The sequence below is a fragment of the Lipomyces doorenjongii genome, assembly GCF_038497915.1.
Source record: "Lipomyces doorenjongii strain NRRL Y-27504 unplaced genomic scaffold V1508scaffold_28, whole genome shotgun sequence".
Classification (NCBI taxonomy): domain Eukaryota; kingdom Fungi; phylum Ascomycota; class Lipomycetes; order Lipomycetales; family Lipomycetaceae; genus Lipomyces; species Lipomyces doorenjongii.
The window spans coordinates 199,194-215,360 of NW_027118095.1; the positions used below are offsets into that span (position 1 = coordinate 199,194).

The following is a 16,167-nucleotide window of genomic DNA, read 5'->3' on the forward strand; positions in this document are numbered from 1 at the left end:
AGCAGTGGCGACCGACCAGAGATTCCAAACTCCCTGACAACCCGCCCTTTGTTGTTGCTGCAGGCAAACGCAAGGTCAGTGTCCAGCGTGGCCGTTAGTTTAGACACCCATAATTATACCCATAACAGGCCAGACCTGATGACTACCTTTCTTTACCACGCCATCTACAGACAACGTGAGAGATGTTCCTGTATCTGTCTTGAAAGATTATTTCATTCCTTACCCGTCTCATTAAGTCCCCATTCCAGAAGTCCCTTAAGTACATCATGACGTTCATCCCGCTCAATTGAGAACACATCTGGACAGCCAGACGCAAGTTAGTTTTCAACGCCGAAGTCAGATGGCATCCTCCCACTCAAATCAGTAGTATCATTGTCGATCTGGTGTAAAAGTCTTCCTGTACTTCGTCAATCTGCTCGCCTGTCATTTCAAAAATCTCCACGGGAAAATATGCACCACTTGACAGAAATTTACGAGCCAGATTTCGGTGGTCTCTCGAATAATGGTTGTAGACTCGGTGTGACCTTGGCTAAATATTACTACCACGCCAACTGGATACTCTATGGACTGGCCGCTACTAGATGGACTAGCAACCTGGCCAGAATGCTCTAATCCGTCGAAGGTAAATTTGAAGGACATAAGAGTGCCTGAATCTCCCTCGGATTTCCTAGTTAATATTCTAAATATATCGCGATCAGCTAGCCAAAGACCATATTCCGATATCGTTCTCTCAGAATCTGTATCAAAAATCCGGGACCATTAAGCTGACATTAGCATAGGATTTGAATATTCAAACTGGATCCTCGATTAGTCTTGCTCCATTACTAGAAGCTCGCCCACGTGTAGCAAATTTCGAAAACTACATCCTCGAACTGTCCACGGGCATACTTCGATATATCCGAATTTGGAAGTCCTTGCATTATAAAGAAAACCAACTGCTTTTTACAGCTTGACAGTAAGTGAATCTGGTGCTCGCTGCTTAGCAGACGGTGGATGAAGGAATATTGTGAAGAGGCGGCAAACTAAATCTAAATGGCAGTTTTCCTTGACACTACTGGAATGAAAGATTCATTAACTGTTGAAATAACGTTAGTTAAACACTAATGCAATCAGTTATGTTCTGTTATTCGTAAAAGGCTACGCCATTTACTATTGCGATTTTGGACCAGCAACTGTGCAACCAGCTAGGTCTATGTTCACAAGCACATTATCGAGATTGTTCAAATGCTCTAGGACATATCGGCGCACTCCTGGTAAGATTTCCTACCCATTATACTTCGTTGTTGGTCCTCTGACAGTGATGTCGTCAAGAAAGGCTCTGCATGTATGAGGAATCACGTAGAATAGGATGCGGGTTATGACTCTCATGAACTGTGCAACTGAATTGGTTGCTCCTTGCGGCAGTGTACACATTCGCAGAAGCCCGAGATGTCGGCTCCTGGGGGTATGAATGCATCGCGGATAGTCTGCTTGTTTATCCTTGTTACTAAGTTGATAAGGCGGAATCCCCCGCCCTTTTTCATTACAAAGAAAAAGGGGTTGCAGTGAGGAAGCAGCCACTAATGACGTCGGTGGACTGCGAATCTTATAAGATAGAATATGATGTGATGGCTGCAGATGCTGCAGATGCAATAGTTGAGAAGTGATGAGAATGCTTCACTGCGCAATGAGAGCCCTCTTTTAGTGCAGGCCAGTTGGTGGTGGGTAGTTGTAATGCTGAGCTGGTCTGCCTGGTGAGGATAAGAGGGAATATAGGATATCATTCGTTAAGATTGTGACCACCTGCCCGATCACTTCCACTTATACAGCGGATCACGATTCGGGGGTGCGCCCCTTTTTCCTGGATCACGGGTCGTGACGTATTCCCATCAACCCCAGCCACACTCATCTCGGCTTCGACCTCGGCATCGAGCACAAATATCTCACCCGCCCCTGGAGATTGGAACATAGTCATGATTAATAGTCGCTGATCATAGTAAACGAATCCATCCTTCATCTGTGAGATCTGAATCTAATATACAATAGAAAATCCCCTACGTCCCAACAAATACTTGGAGAATCCTATGCTTCCTACGACGCGTCTTAACCGCGTAAGCAAATCATGTAACACTAAACCCTGCCATCTCATTTCTGCCTCCCAGTAGCTTCCAACTCGGGTCTGAAACCTAGTATAAAGAACCAAACTATTTAATCGAAAAAGAAAGGAATCCCAGTTAGTCACTGCCGTATTCCCAACCCGCAATCTCCTCTCTAATATATCAAGATAAGAACAGATTAAATAGCAAGCCGACACGCTTACTTACGGAGTACGGAGTAACGCTCGAAGGTGAATTCATTGCATTGCTTGCTCGTGTCACATGAAAGAACTATGCTATATTACATATAGGCATGGCAAAAAAGATGACGATAGCTTCATAGCAAGGTAAGCAGCTTCTGCATACGCAAGCATTGGCAACCCGAGTGGCAAATCAAGTGGCAATAACACCACTATTTCCTACTATATAAGATGTCAGTTTTCCTAGCTATTAGATAGAAATCAAGAGCTTCTACAATCATCAGTCCGGTCCCCAAGCTGTTGAATGCGACAGCTCGTCATCAGCGCGCCATGCATTGTCAATCTGGTACAGGGTTGACCGGCTTTACTTCTGCTTACTGTGTCTCCTGTGTGCTCCTGGTACTGTGGTCACCGCCACAGTGTAGTTTTGGCCAGTCTCGGAGACAGCATGGACAACGACGTCCTCGCCGAAGGGCCACTCGCCGGCCATCTCGTCACGCACATCGTACTCGGCAAAGTTGGCAGCGTCGAGACATTTCTTGGCAGCGGCCAGGGCATCCGCGCGAATGACGTACGAGCCCTCGATCTCCGTCTGCTGCTCACAGCCCGTACGGTCCTTGTTGTAGTCAATTGTCGTTTGCACAACATAGTGCAGAAGCTCAGCTCCCTTGGGAAGAACTATAGAGCCATCCGGGTTCGCCAAGAGAGACTCGTTGTTTGGTGTTGTGTAGACACCGATCGTGAATACCTGCCCAGCAGGAGCACGCGCGTAGACAACGACCCCGTCGCCGTGCTTCCATTCTTCTGAGCCGGACCGTACGGAGTATTCCTTGAAGTCGTCTGGCTCATACTTCAATTCATGTAGAGCTTTGCGGGCGAAAGTCTTGGCGGCTGCAACCTGGGCATGTGTTCCGAGGACGTAGACGGAGTGTTTGGCTCCAGAACGGTCCTCGTGATAGTCGATGACCGTCAAAGTGGTGTGGTAAAGCAGATCTGAGTACATCGACATGATGGGTGATTTGAGTTTGATGTAAGTTGTGTCAATTGCGGCAATTATGTGTGGTGATACTTGTACAGTTGGACTTCTTGAAGTCAGGGTGGAAGGAAAAACTACAGCTACGCACGCCTAGTAATATACGATTTCCGGGACTTCAGCTCTGACGTCACACGACCTCATAAGATTTTAACTTTGGGTTGCACGTCACTGGCACATCAGAAGTCCGCATCCGTCAATGCCGTAAGTTCACGACACATAGCGTGATGAATCTCATTACTACCAAGGCACGTGAGAGTTGGGATCAGGAGAGGCGAATTACATCGTGATCCTTTGATGCGGTTGCAAAATCCAGACTGAGAAATGCTGGTGTGTGTAGCTGAACCGATTTCGTCGCAGTCAGGCAATGATGTTTCCCGCTGTCTCGCTGCAGAAGGCTCATGCTGGGCCAAATACCTCCGAGCTCTGTATGAAGTGGCGTAGACAATCCCGCACGCCACAACATCCCTTGGTAGCACGATTGCGACTAGGCGACAAATGTCGCTGCTGGGTATAACTCAATTAACTACACCTTAGTGAACTACTAATTTCGGAAACCATCAGCGACTGGGTCGATATGCAAGATTAAATATCGCCGTATAGTGAACAGAGGACCACTGCCGATCCCCTCACTAATCACAGAAGATCCTTGACTTGACGAGATAACATTCCAATAGGAGACGCTAAACAATCGATCAGAACGAGTCTTCCTCTATGCAGTTCCAACAGTACAGCACATTTCAAGAGCGGGCGGCTTCAAGAATGATCTGCAACATAGGCCCAGTTTCTAGGTACAGGGGCAGCCACGACTCGGAAATCGTTGTCAGGTTCGCGCGGGAGGCCATATCACCACAACATTGGAATGTGTGGAATATGCGCGCTATTTTGATGGCCAAGTTATTTTTTAATTTGTGCAAATGGAGTCAAGCAGGAAAATGGGAATTCAATCCCAAAGTTAAAATCATGATCAGGGACCCAAGCCACTACGCGACTTACACGAGTTGATACACTTAGTGTATTACAAAATAATCTACACCAGAGCGTTTCTGACTAATCCACTACATACATTTGAAGGTCCAGTGTACGTGGATTTAGTGTATTCAGTGTATTTGTTCGCAATAAGATAAGGCTCTGAGAGGTAAAATTGGGGATTTTGATGGGTTGAAGTAAAGATAATCACTCGTGGGCTTGGGAATATGGGTACGATATACAAAGTCAAGACGAGCGCAGATGGGTTTGCAAGCGGTGTATTCAGAAGAACGACCCCAAACCTAACAGCTTTGTTGCTGTCGGCCTTCAGAATGCCCTGAATCATCTATATAGAGATCATCGAATATCTGCGCCGGATAACAAGACGAAGTCAGGGTTACAACAGAAGGCTGAGAAGAAGCCAGGGAGCAAGAGACTGAGATCAATTGTGGATGCTTTCAAGCTCGATCCTTCGAAGCCTCGGGAACAGGCAATTGCCAACTCAATCATACGTGGATTCGATCAAAACCACTTCCAACGCCTTCTGATCGAATGGATAGTCGATACGAATCAAACCTTTAGTGTTGCTGAACACGAGAGACTGAGGGATATCTTCGAATATTTGAACCCAGCAGTTCGGATTACAGACGCCCATCTCTCTGATACTACAGTTCGCACGCTGATCAACTCCGAGTTCGAGAAACATAAGGCACGCGTTATCGAGCCCCGGGTTAATACACGTTTCCATTGATGGATGGAGCGCACGTAATCGACACTCTCTATATGGAATCGCTTGCTTCTTCAGGGATGAAAACAAAACAGCAAGCCACACAAAATCATTCTGGGATTACCTGAAACAGGCAGACATTTGGGGACTTGCATTGCAAAAGAGGTCCTCCAGGTCTTCGAAGTCTTTGGCACAACGATGCTGCACTCCATGTTATTGGCACAGAGCTCGGCTTCGATGGCGCTCAAAGACGGGGGCGCTGCTTCGGTCAACAGTCAATCTGTCTGCAAAGGCGCTGCTATTCGGTAACAATACAGACGCGTTCGAAGACCAACTCTCTGGTGCAGAAGCGCTTTCTGAAGCCGAATACGAACTCTGGCGACAGAAAAGACCGGTTGGGAAGCTTCATAACTTTGTCCTTGATATTCACCGAGTAGACAGACTGACATCCTTGTTGAAGGAACTCCAGCAGTATGATATATCCAGGTCCGACGATCCGAAAACGCGCTTGAAAAAGCCGCTCTCGGTAGTCCTTGATAATGACACTCTTTGGCTTTCCCAGCTCTATATGATCCGCCGTGCTTTGAAGCTTCGAACTTACTTCCAAATGCTGGTCACGAAGTACCGAAGTCAATGGGAGGAGGAGAATACATCGAAAATAACTGGCCAGTTGAAGAAGTCGGCAGTTTCTCCCCGAATCCTCAGAAGCGAGAACCAACTTACTGCCAATGGTTGGTCTGTTCTCCAGCATTTTGTAACGATTCGCGGGTACTACGAAGATGCAGTCAAGACTCTGGAAGGCGATGGCATGATCAGAAAGCGCAGGACGGGATATACCGGCTCTTATGGAAACATTTGGGATGTTATCAACGGGTTTGAATTCCTGCTCGGCAAGCTGGAGAAATATAAGGAGATAGCAAAGGACTTTCCTGACCCTGAACAGTTCAAGATTGGTATCAATATGGCCTGGGAGAAGCTAGAAAAGTACTACACCATTCTCGACGAAACACCGATATATTATTCTGCCGTTGCGCTTCATCCAGCGTATAGATGGGGATGGTTCGAACAGTCATGGTCGCGTCAACCTGATTGGATCAGAACTGCAAAATGGATGGTTCAGCAAGTATGGGAAGAGAGGTATCGAGATCTCGAGCTGATCTCGGATGATGAGCCTGATGCAAAACGACAAAAGTACTATTACAACGCCTTCGAAGAGCACTGCGAACAGATCAGAATCGATTCGAATCAAGCAGATGGTGTAGACGATGATCCCTTTGCCGACGACTGTGAGAGATCGGTTTCTCAGAGGTAGATCAGTCTTCACTACCAGTGTGGTGGGTTCCTCTCTCGGTGACTGTCCGAGATTCCGCGGTAAAGATCTATCGAAGTTTTTTCTCCGCGGTAGTATATACCCCGCTTTGTTTGCGTCACTGGTCAGGAGATTTGTCGATCCTTGAGTCAGGTATTGGAAGGCTGGCCAACCTTCCTTTCCCTGTTCCGATCTGGTTAGCGGCTTTGCCGTGCTTCCCAACTTCACGAGGTCATGAGCTCTGATCTCGTGTCTGCTGTGTTCTGACTGAGAGTCAAGTCGCTGCCTCTAAGACTCTCCAGCTCAGGGTTCAGGGTTTCGGGTCATCGGCTCACTCTCTACGACCGACAGGATACAGCAATGGATGGTCTGCGACTTTTCATTCAGGAATCCGTGTCCCGTACCAACCTTGCCTGAACCCTGAACTGTGAGACACCCTATGACATGTTACTTGCTTTAAAGCAACGTGTTGCGCCGTCCGACCGGGCACGCAAGTTAGAGCTTATCAATCACTACAAGGCACTAAAGCAAGCTCCATGTGCACAAGAAGTTGAGGTTTGGCTTCAGCAGTGGGAGGAAGTCTATGAAAAGTGCAAGCAACTCAATCTACCCGACGTGGACGAAGACCGTTCGCTTCACGACTTCTTGCATGCAGTTGCTACCATTTCACCAGATTTTGCAGGTTACTGGAGTAACGACGTTCAGGCGAAGCAACAGCGTGGTGAGGACTTGGTCGACATGTTCGAACTAATAGCCTTGTTTCGGAACAATAACGCCTATCGAATGCGACAGCAAAAGCCTCACATGGTGCCTTCTCTGCTTCGTTCCTTGGCAAACCCATTAATGGAGACAGCAAATCTAACAACTCCACTGATGATAAGACCAAGCGCCATAGTGACTGTCTCTGCGGCGCGATGCACCGATTTAAAGACTGTCCTTATCTCAACGGATCGGTCCCTCCGAAAGGTTGGACGGCGGATCTGAATGTGCAAAAACAAATTGATGAGAAGATTGAGAACAGCGCCAAGTTACGAGCTAGCGGTTCAGGGTTTCTGGAACGCATGCGCAAGCAACAAAGTAAGCGAGACTCCTCTACAAGCGCTGACTCGACGTTAGTGAAGCCTGTCATTAATACAGACACATCTTCGACCAAGCCGTCAGTCTTCACAATTTCTGCGCATATGGCTTCTGCGAACTCGGACTACTACCTCCGAGATAGCTTTATTCTGGACTCCGGAGCTGATACCCACGTGTGCAACGATCGCACCCACTTCCAAGATCTTGTGCCTGCAGCAGACGATGAGTACCTCTATGCTGGAAACTCAGTCATCCCAATAGACGGGTTCGGATCTGTTTCGATCACGGTTCAGGATCCGCACGGCCCACGGCAGATTATCCTCCAATCTGTTGCGTTAGTCCCCTCTTTCCATACCAGTGTGGTTTCTCTTGATCGCTTAACAAAAAAGTTCATTGGGACACTGAACACAGCCGACTCACGTACAATCACGACACATTTTGCACTCTCCAACGTTGTCATCGCCAATGGGTCATTGAGTACAATGCACCGCAGTCTAGCATTTTTCTGGCGAGGTCGCAACAGCCCAAAACTTCTGACGCCTCTGCCAATCTATGGCACCATGGCCTTGGCCATATTGGTCCTGACGCATTAGCCCATCTTGCACCTTCCGTGACAGGAGTCACCGTGCGTGGACTCACGACTGTGGAATGCGAAACGTGCGCAGTCAGCAGGCGCATCATATTATTTCCCGCCGGCCTCGCGACCGCGCTGGCCAGCCGTACGAACGAATTCATTTTGACTTAATTCAGATGACTCCCGCGTACAACGGCGATCGCTGGATTGCTCATTTCCTGTGCGATTTTACGCGAATGAATCACGTCTACACGATGCCCACAAAGTCGCTTAGTCTCCAGACGATCCCGGACTTCGTTGCTTTCGTGCACAGGCGCTACAACTGTCTTGTTCGAATCATCCGACTGGACGGTGAAACTTCGTTAGGAGGCAACTTCGATTACTGGATTGCACAAAGTGGCATTGCTGTTGAACCTCCCGCAACGTACACACCGGCACAAAATGGTGCTGCTGAGCGCGGGGGTGATAGTCCAGAAGGCTCGTACGTTACGAGTTGGGGCTCGATTGCCAGAACCTGTCAAAGCCGCTGGCTACCTAGCAAACAGAGCGCCCACCAGAGAACTTGGCTGGAAAACACCGCTCGAAACTTTACAGCCCGCCCTGGGTATACCCAATCCACGACCAAACATTGCTCATATGCGAGTATACGGCTGTCAAGCCTATGCGCTCAAAAATCGAATCCCTCGTACAAAGAAGCTCGAGCCCAGAGCTCGCATCGGATATCTCGTCGGGTATGACTCAACTAATATATATCGCAGCTGGATCCCAAGCGAAACGAGGGTTGTGGCTACCAGAGATGTTACATTCGATGAAGCAAAGTTTTATCATTCCGATGAACCCGATCTGGCAAATCTACTCAAGGAAAGAGCTGATCAAATCTTGGATGTGATTGAGGTTCCCTCACGATCGTTTATCACTGAGGTGTTGGACTTCGATTCTGATTCTGACACTGACGATGAACGTCCGAGCACATACCCTGAACCTGGCGAACAGGATGAACATGCAACTTCTATGACTGAAGGCGCGACGATAGTAGTGGAAAAGGCAACGAAAGATATCCCTGTCTCGGATAACTCTCAACCTGTCTATCCGACTCCAGAACCGGACGAGACACCTCGCCCCAATATATCAAGGCTTAGGCAGGCTTCTAGCGAGATTGTTGGTGACGTAACTACGTCAAACTTCGTAGAAGGAAGACGTACGAGACGACAGACGACGAAGGCTCGATCACAAGTTTATTTCGCAGATCTGCAGCGACCAGAAGAACTACTCGGATATCATGCCGCATTTGCTGCTGGAACCAAACATGCACAGCTTTATCTACATCGAGACCAGCTACCGAAGCCGCCTCGCACATGGAAGGAGATGTCGGCTCACCCATACCGAGAGGAATTCCTATCCGCTGCTACTACTGAATACAGGGACCTTGAGCGCCGTAAAACATTTCGTCCTGTTCCGAAGAAGTCCGCAACAACAAAGGTAATCCCTCTGCTTTGGGTATTCACTTACAAGTTTGACACAAATGGATATCTCCTAAAATTCAAGGCACGGCTGTGTGTACGGGGCGACCTACAGGAATCCACTGACAGAGATACCTACGCTGCTACACTTGCAGCACGCACGTTTCGCGCATTGATGGCTATCACCGTTGCGTTTGATCTTGAAGTACGGCAGTTTGATGCTGTGAATGCCTTCACCAACAGCAATCTGGATGAAACAATTTATTGCGCATGCCCAGAAGGATTTGAACACAGGTTGACTGCTGCCGCGGATTTGGTGGGCTCCGATACTGTAACGGTGCTAGGCTAATGCTGTGGGAAATGGAGGACTGAATGGACGTGGGCAAAAGTGGAAGGGGAGCCGAGAATCTGGTCTCTACTGCATGGCGACCAGTCTCACGGACATTCAGGTCTATATATACATGAAGAAACTCCTCAAGTGAGGTGACAACAAAAGCAACAGCAAGCTCGTGTTGAACTAGGTTAGGGTTCCACCAGTCGCTTGGGTGTGGCTGGGCTTCACCCCTGAGTATATGCCAAATCCGGATTTGCTCAACCAAATCCGGTCGCTCTCATCGTATCCAGCAGTTGTCTGTCGTTCGCTTCTTTGGTCCTTAGGTCTCCGCTCGACTCATCTTCGGACGGACCTCGTCGTTTTCTCGCTTTTGTGTTTTCGGTCTCCCGCTCCGTTGTTGAAAGATATGACTGAGGAGAGTCGTGGTGGGCGCGCTAAAGTCGTGTCGACAAAATAACCAATCCTCAGGACCAGGCGATGCAGGCGAACACCCTCTAAAGGGCAAACACTGAACTTGTCCCCATTCTCAACGGCCGCATGCTATTGTGCTTCAGAGTACACTTTTCAGTGAAGCTTCGGTAAATTCGCCCTGGGTTAATAACCTTCTGCTCACCTAGAATTCGCATTGGAACTATGCGCTATTTCTGCAGCCAAAATATCTAACCTATCGCAATTGCCCACGCTTGTGAACGATCGCCACAAAGGCTCTCCGTGCGCGAAAACCTCATCCATTTCTTCTAGCGTGTGCTGTTTCGTCTCCGGCACTAGTAACCAGACAAACACAAATGCAATTACATGGACGGACCCCGAACATAAAAAATATACGCCAGCTAATTGCGCGCCAGAGTGTTCAGGGTTATTGGTTGCAGTAGCTAGGGAGACACCCTTCGCGCGAGCAAGCTGCGGCATGATATCTCTGGAGGATATATCCATGCGCCTGGACCCCAGGACATAGCATACGAGGTTACAAACAGGTACATGGCTGCGTGTACAAAGCCACTAACGACAGGTCGATCGACAATGATCCACGTATATGCTTGGTTTTCAACTGGATTTGTCTCTCCGAATGTTGCAAACAGTCCACCTGCCAAGTACATCCAGAAAGCCAAGCTGCGGCACCAACTAATAGTGACAAACGCCGACCCCATCTGTCCGTCCATATCAGCACTGGAATCCCAGCCAATAGGCCAAAGACATTTAACAGCGATGATGTCAAAAGCGTATTTTTGGTGTTAACAGAGCTTTGGATGTACCGCCACTTGGAGTTGTAAAAGATGTCGGGACAATGCAAGTACGTCGACACATATCTCGCGACAAACTGAAATTTACTGCTAACTAAATCTCTAGATGCAAGGGCCCGAGGACAGACGGACGAAATGCTTATGATCTTGATGAGCTCTTTTTGACACTCGTGTAGACTTGATGGAAGTCGTGTCGTCGTTTCTGGAGCCACGGGATAACCACGTATTTGACCCGGAAGCCCAACCTCTGAAATTCCGAGTAACTCTCGTGGAATCTTTTATGCTCGGAAATGATGTCTCCTGGCGGTGTGCGCCCAAAGCGACAACTGAGAGGAACAGAAGCGGGCCGCAATATTTAAGATATGACATATTTGATTGCAGTGGCTACTACTTTCATTTGCGACGTTGCATGGAAAAGGCAAAATTTTGACTTGCTCTCGCTAGGGGGTTCAGGGTCTGAGCGAGACGTGTCAACTGTTCCGCGCTACACACGTAAGAACATATATTGTTTCGTACATGGACTACAGCAAAATTACGTGGATTGACTAACTCAATGTCTTCTTTTGGTGTGAAAGAGTTTTCGCTTGTCGCGGACAGCTTCGTATAATTTTTTCGAAATCGACTCTACCTGCGATAATGACCTACGACCGCAGGCGCCACACGAATACCAAAAATCCAACGTCACCGAAGTGGTTCAAAAGTATCCAAGCATGCCAACTCCTACCCCACGACTAATTTATCAGAATTTGATCCAAAAGGCGGACAGTCTTCAATTTAGGAAGACAGAATTGAAATCCCAACCCTTGCCTTAGGTTGCTATTCTATTTACTTTCCAACCTGAAATTACTAAGTTCAGACCTAGACCACAATAGGGTTGTATGGAAGTATGTTTTGTTCACCTGGATAAAGTTTGTATGGAAGGATGTTTTGTTTACTTGGGACGCGTCCTTCTAATCCAACCGCGGTTTGGTCCGAAAATCCCTTCAATATATTCTTTTCTGCATTTGAATTATAATTTTATCTTTTACCAATGGATTCGACGATCGCGAATTTGGTTTAACTTGCTCACGGTCATATCAACGGAAAACGGAGAATAGGACTCTCAATTACGAGAAAAGAATAGGAAAGAGACGGAACTGATGATTTTAGACCATCTCAACTTCTAGTGCAAGAACACGCTGGCTATCAACTGATTGAAGGGCTTCAAGAGGCTGGAGTCTACTAGCATCCACACTCCGTGCGTCATCGATACAGTTAGTATAACAGATATAAAATGACAGAGATATTTATAGACTCGACATTTTGTATGAATGAACATGGATATAAACTTTACTGTGTGCTTACCAAGTACGGCCTCGTGTCAGTCATACCTTTTGTTGGACACAATGGGTGTCCGGGAAGTGGGTAAGACAGTTGTTCAGATCAGAGTAAACACTTCACTGAGCCAATAGGTTCAATGGTATTCTGCTAACAAAAGAGGACTGTGGGCGAGACTAAAGAAGAAGTATAGAGAGTAACTGGTCTAGAGTGATCCTAGTTCAATGTAAACGTGTACTCAAGGCTATTCAGTTAATAACACACGATTAATAACACACGATTCTCCTATGTGCATGACTTGCCTAACAGGGGGTCCTTATATATACAACAACAATGAAGCGCTGCTTCATTATATCGAAGCGCTGCTAACATTGTAGGGCTGCTACATTATATTGAATCGCCGCTTCACTATATTGAATCGCCGCTTCACTTCAACTCCCAATCTGGGCACGTGCATACCACATAGAACTCCTGGCAATCATACGCTGCTTGCAAGAATGGGAGTCTGAGCTCATCAGCGTCCGCGCCTTCAAGATCCTCACGGATCACCGCAACCTCGAGTACTTTACCACACAACGACGGCTGCCCGAGCGGCAAATGCGCTGGGCCCAGCAGCTCAACCGGTTCACTTTCACCATCTCCTATCGTCCCGGTAAACAAACCCCCCGCGCCGATGCACTCTCGCGCAGGGAGCAGATCTCCCACACGGCTGGGATGATGAGCGCTCACGCAGTCGCGACATCCAGCTGCTCAAACCTGAGATCTTTGAGGATGGTGGGGCCATAAACGCCATCTATGTGTACCCCGTAACGACCGACAGTGCTACAGACGACGCGATAACTGACGACCTCACCTTAGACGACGTCTGGTCCCGCGCAGAGGCCGCCGACACAGTCCTTTTCCAGCTCCGCGCGGCCGTGCAACAGAATGAGGCCCGTTTCCCCAAGCACCTCGAAGTAAAAGTGTCTATATCCGAGTGCGAAGTGACTGAACACGGCCAACTCCTCTTCCGCGGACGGCGATGGGTCCCTTACTCCGAACCATTATGCACACGAATTATACAAGAAACCCACGACTCGCCACTCACTGGCCATCCTGAACACAACACTCTCTACGCCCTCCTCGCAAGACAGTGGTTCTGGCCCCAGATGTCGTCGGACGTAAGGCGGTTCTGTCGAAAATGCGATAAATGTGGCGCGCACCAGATCTGGAGGGATCGCCGACAGGGCCTGTTGAAACCCCTCCCGATACCGGACCGAAAGTGGCGCGAAATATCAATGGACTTCGTCGTAAAACTCCCCCCTCTCAGACGGCTGCCCGAATATGATGGTCATCACTGACCGGCTGAGCAAGGGCGTGATCATCGAACCCTGCGAGCGACTCGACGCCGAGTACGTTGCATTGCAATTCATGAAGGTATTTTACGCGCACCATGGCCTTCCGGCAGCGATTGTATCCGACCGTGGAGAACCGTTCGTGGGTGAATTCTGGAAGCATATGTGTCGTCTTCTTAATATAAAGCGCCGATTGTCCACGGCCTAGCACCCGGAAACGGATGGGTCTACTTACGCCTTTTCGTCAATTACAATCAAGACAATTGGACTTCCCTGTGCCCCGCCGCCATGCTAGCACTCAACAATCGAGATTCGGCGTCTACCGGCGTCAGTCCCTTCTTCTTGGACCACGGCTACAACCTTGAGCCTTTGGACCTCCCCGACCAACCATCTCGGGCCACCGGCACACGGACCCCCGCAGAGCGTGCCGACACTATTGTTCGAAAGTTACGAGACGCCCATGAACTTGCGCATTCGGCCATGGCCGCCGCTCAACAAACCCAGGAGGAACACGCCAATAGACGCCCGACCCTGCCGGCAGTTACCAAGTCGGCGACAAAGTCTGGTTAGACTTGCGCAATATCCGCACGGACCGCCCGTCCAAGAAACTAGACGCACGCTACATGAAATATACTGTTCAAGAAAAAGTAGGATCCCACGCTTACCGCCTCAACACACCCCCCGGTATTCACCCAGTCATACCTCTCTCCTGCGCCCTGCGAACGACGACCCCCTTCCGAGTCAGACACAGACAGATTGGAAGCCACCGGCAATCCTCGTTGATGGCGAAGAGGAGTACCGTGTCGAGGAGATTCTCGCCGAACGTCGCATTCGTTGGGGTCGCGGTCACCGCCACCAATACCTCGTCATGGACGGGTTATCAAGAACCTTCATGGACCGCTGCGCACAACCTCGCTGACACGGTGGCCTTAGACGTTTGGGAGGCGCGACAATCTCGTTCAGATACGTCGCCGGCCACAGCCCTACGCACCAGCTTAGGCGGGGGGTAATGTCGCGGGCTACGCCCCAAAGTGGCTCGGCTACGCCTACGCCTTCTTCCCATTGGCTCGCTACACCCCTGAGTCACGTGTCATAGTAAAAGTTATTCCGTGAAGTTTTTCCGTTCCGTTCTCGTCTTCTTCCTTTTTTTCTTTCTTTATCGAATCCTTTCGTGTAAGTCCTACTTGTTAGAAATAGAGCCTTGAGCCTTTACATGGACATTGCCTTCAACTGGTCTAAGCACCTCGACCACACGCGCGTTATTGGTATTATTGACTTGGAGAATTCGACTACGGACAGTATCGTGGCAAATATGGGCGTCAGTGATGCTGACGAGCGGGTTAAGGTAATCCAGGAGGTCGCGAAACCTCTGGTTTTCGGTCTGGCGGAAGGAGTTCTGAGAGTCGATGACCCACGCGACAAGCAACTGCTGGAACTTCTCTTTGCTAAATCCACCAATCAAAGTACTTGCAATCTGCTGTTCTCGAGGAATGTTTGCGTTCAAATTGAAAAGCGACGTTATAGTCTTAGACGGGGTCTTCTCGTTAACCTTCACTGGCGGCTTGCGATTGCCAGTTGGATCCCATACATTGTGCTCGAAGAAAAGGTGGTTCTCCGCATTCTGGGTCCCAGTTGCAACCGCACTATGAGGTAGGCGCTTCTTCTTGTCGATATAAAGTCGGCATACCCATCGTCGTTTTGAATCGTCGTCGCTATGTTGAATATCGAAGCCGTAGCTCCACACCCAGGACGACATGCTGGCGGCACGCGCTGACCTCACAACCCTGGGAACTCCTTCCAAGGGAAACTGTCCCAGGCATCCTGAATATCTTCTAAGGTAGATGAAGGCGTATTTTCAGTCGTTTGGCTGTCAGAGTCGTAAAGGTGTCCACGAATAACGAATATATTCGTATTCGTAGGAATATTCGTAATTCGATAAGAATAGCCAAAGATTTCTTGCTTACTAAGGCGAATACGAATAAAATAGCATTTATTCGTAAATTATTCGTAATATTCGTAAATATTCACGACAACTACTTTATGAAATCACGCCTCATTTGCCCCCTCTCGTTTATAAACTGCCCTCAGCAACATCAACTTTCTCATTGTCTCGGTTATGAAATCACGCCTCATTTGCCCCCTATCGCTTATAAACCGCCCTCAGCAACATCAACTTTCTCATCGTCTCGGTACTCAACGAGTAACGCCGCAAACCTAGAAGGTCTCTACCTGTGTTGAACAGTCTTTCAACAGCCACCTCAGACGCAGGAATAGCCAAATAATCTCTTGCTGCGGCTGCCATCCGCGGGAACTCCTCCTGGTTCAGTCGCCACCATTCGAAGAGCCATCCTTTTTCCGTTGTCACCCCCTCACTGACCATGACTACTTCACTGTCAAAATAACGGTCAACGTCAGACGCCCTTTTTTGTGGTTGCAATTTCCGCAACACACCAGCTTCAATACTGTGCCCTGTGACGGGTTTTGCATCAGAAATCGATAACTGCTCTGTTAGTGGAT

At 48.6% G+C, this 16,167-nt stretch overlaps 2 protein-coding genes across 2 annotated transcripts; one reads left to right on the forward strand and one right to left on the reverse strand.

Annotated features, from left to right (window-relative positions):
* Positions 1-2,317: 2,317 nt before the first annotated feature.
* Positions 2,318-3,367, reverse strand: V1508DRAFT_141717 (uncharacterized protein). The gene is made up of 2 exons (XM_066936012.1): positions 2,551-3,367; positions 2,318-2,497 (listed from the first exon to the last, which is right to left on the reverse strand). The coding sequence occupies exon 1, from the start codon at positions 3,282-3,284 to the stop codon at positions 2,640-2,642; it is 645 nt and encodes a 214-aa protein (XP_066795543.1). The 5' UTR covers positions 3,285-3,367; the 3' UTR covers positions 2,318-2,497; positions 2,551-2,639.
* A 3,390-nt stretch (positions 3,368-6,757) lies between these two features.
* On the forward strand, positions 6,758-7,983 carry V1508DRAFT_397833 (uncharacterized protein; the record flags this gene model as incomplete). Its single annotated transcript, XM_066938175.1, has 2 exons — positions 6,758-7,034; positions 7,106-7,983. 2 exons carry the CDS (start codon positions 6,758-6,760, stop codon positions 7,981-7,983), a joined length of 1,155 nt encoding a protein of 384 aa, XP_066795544.1.
* Between the last annotated feature and the right edge of the window lie 8,184 nt (positions 7,984-16,167).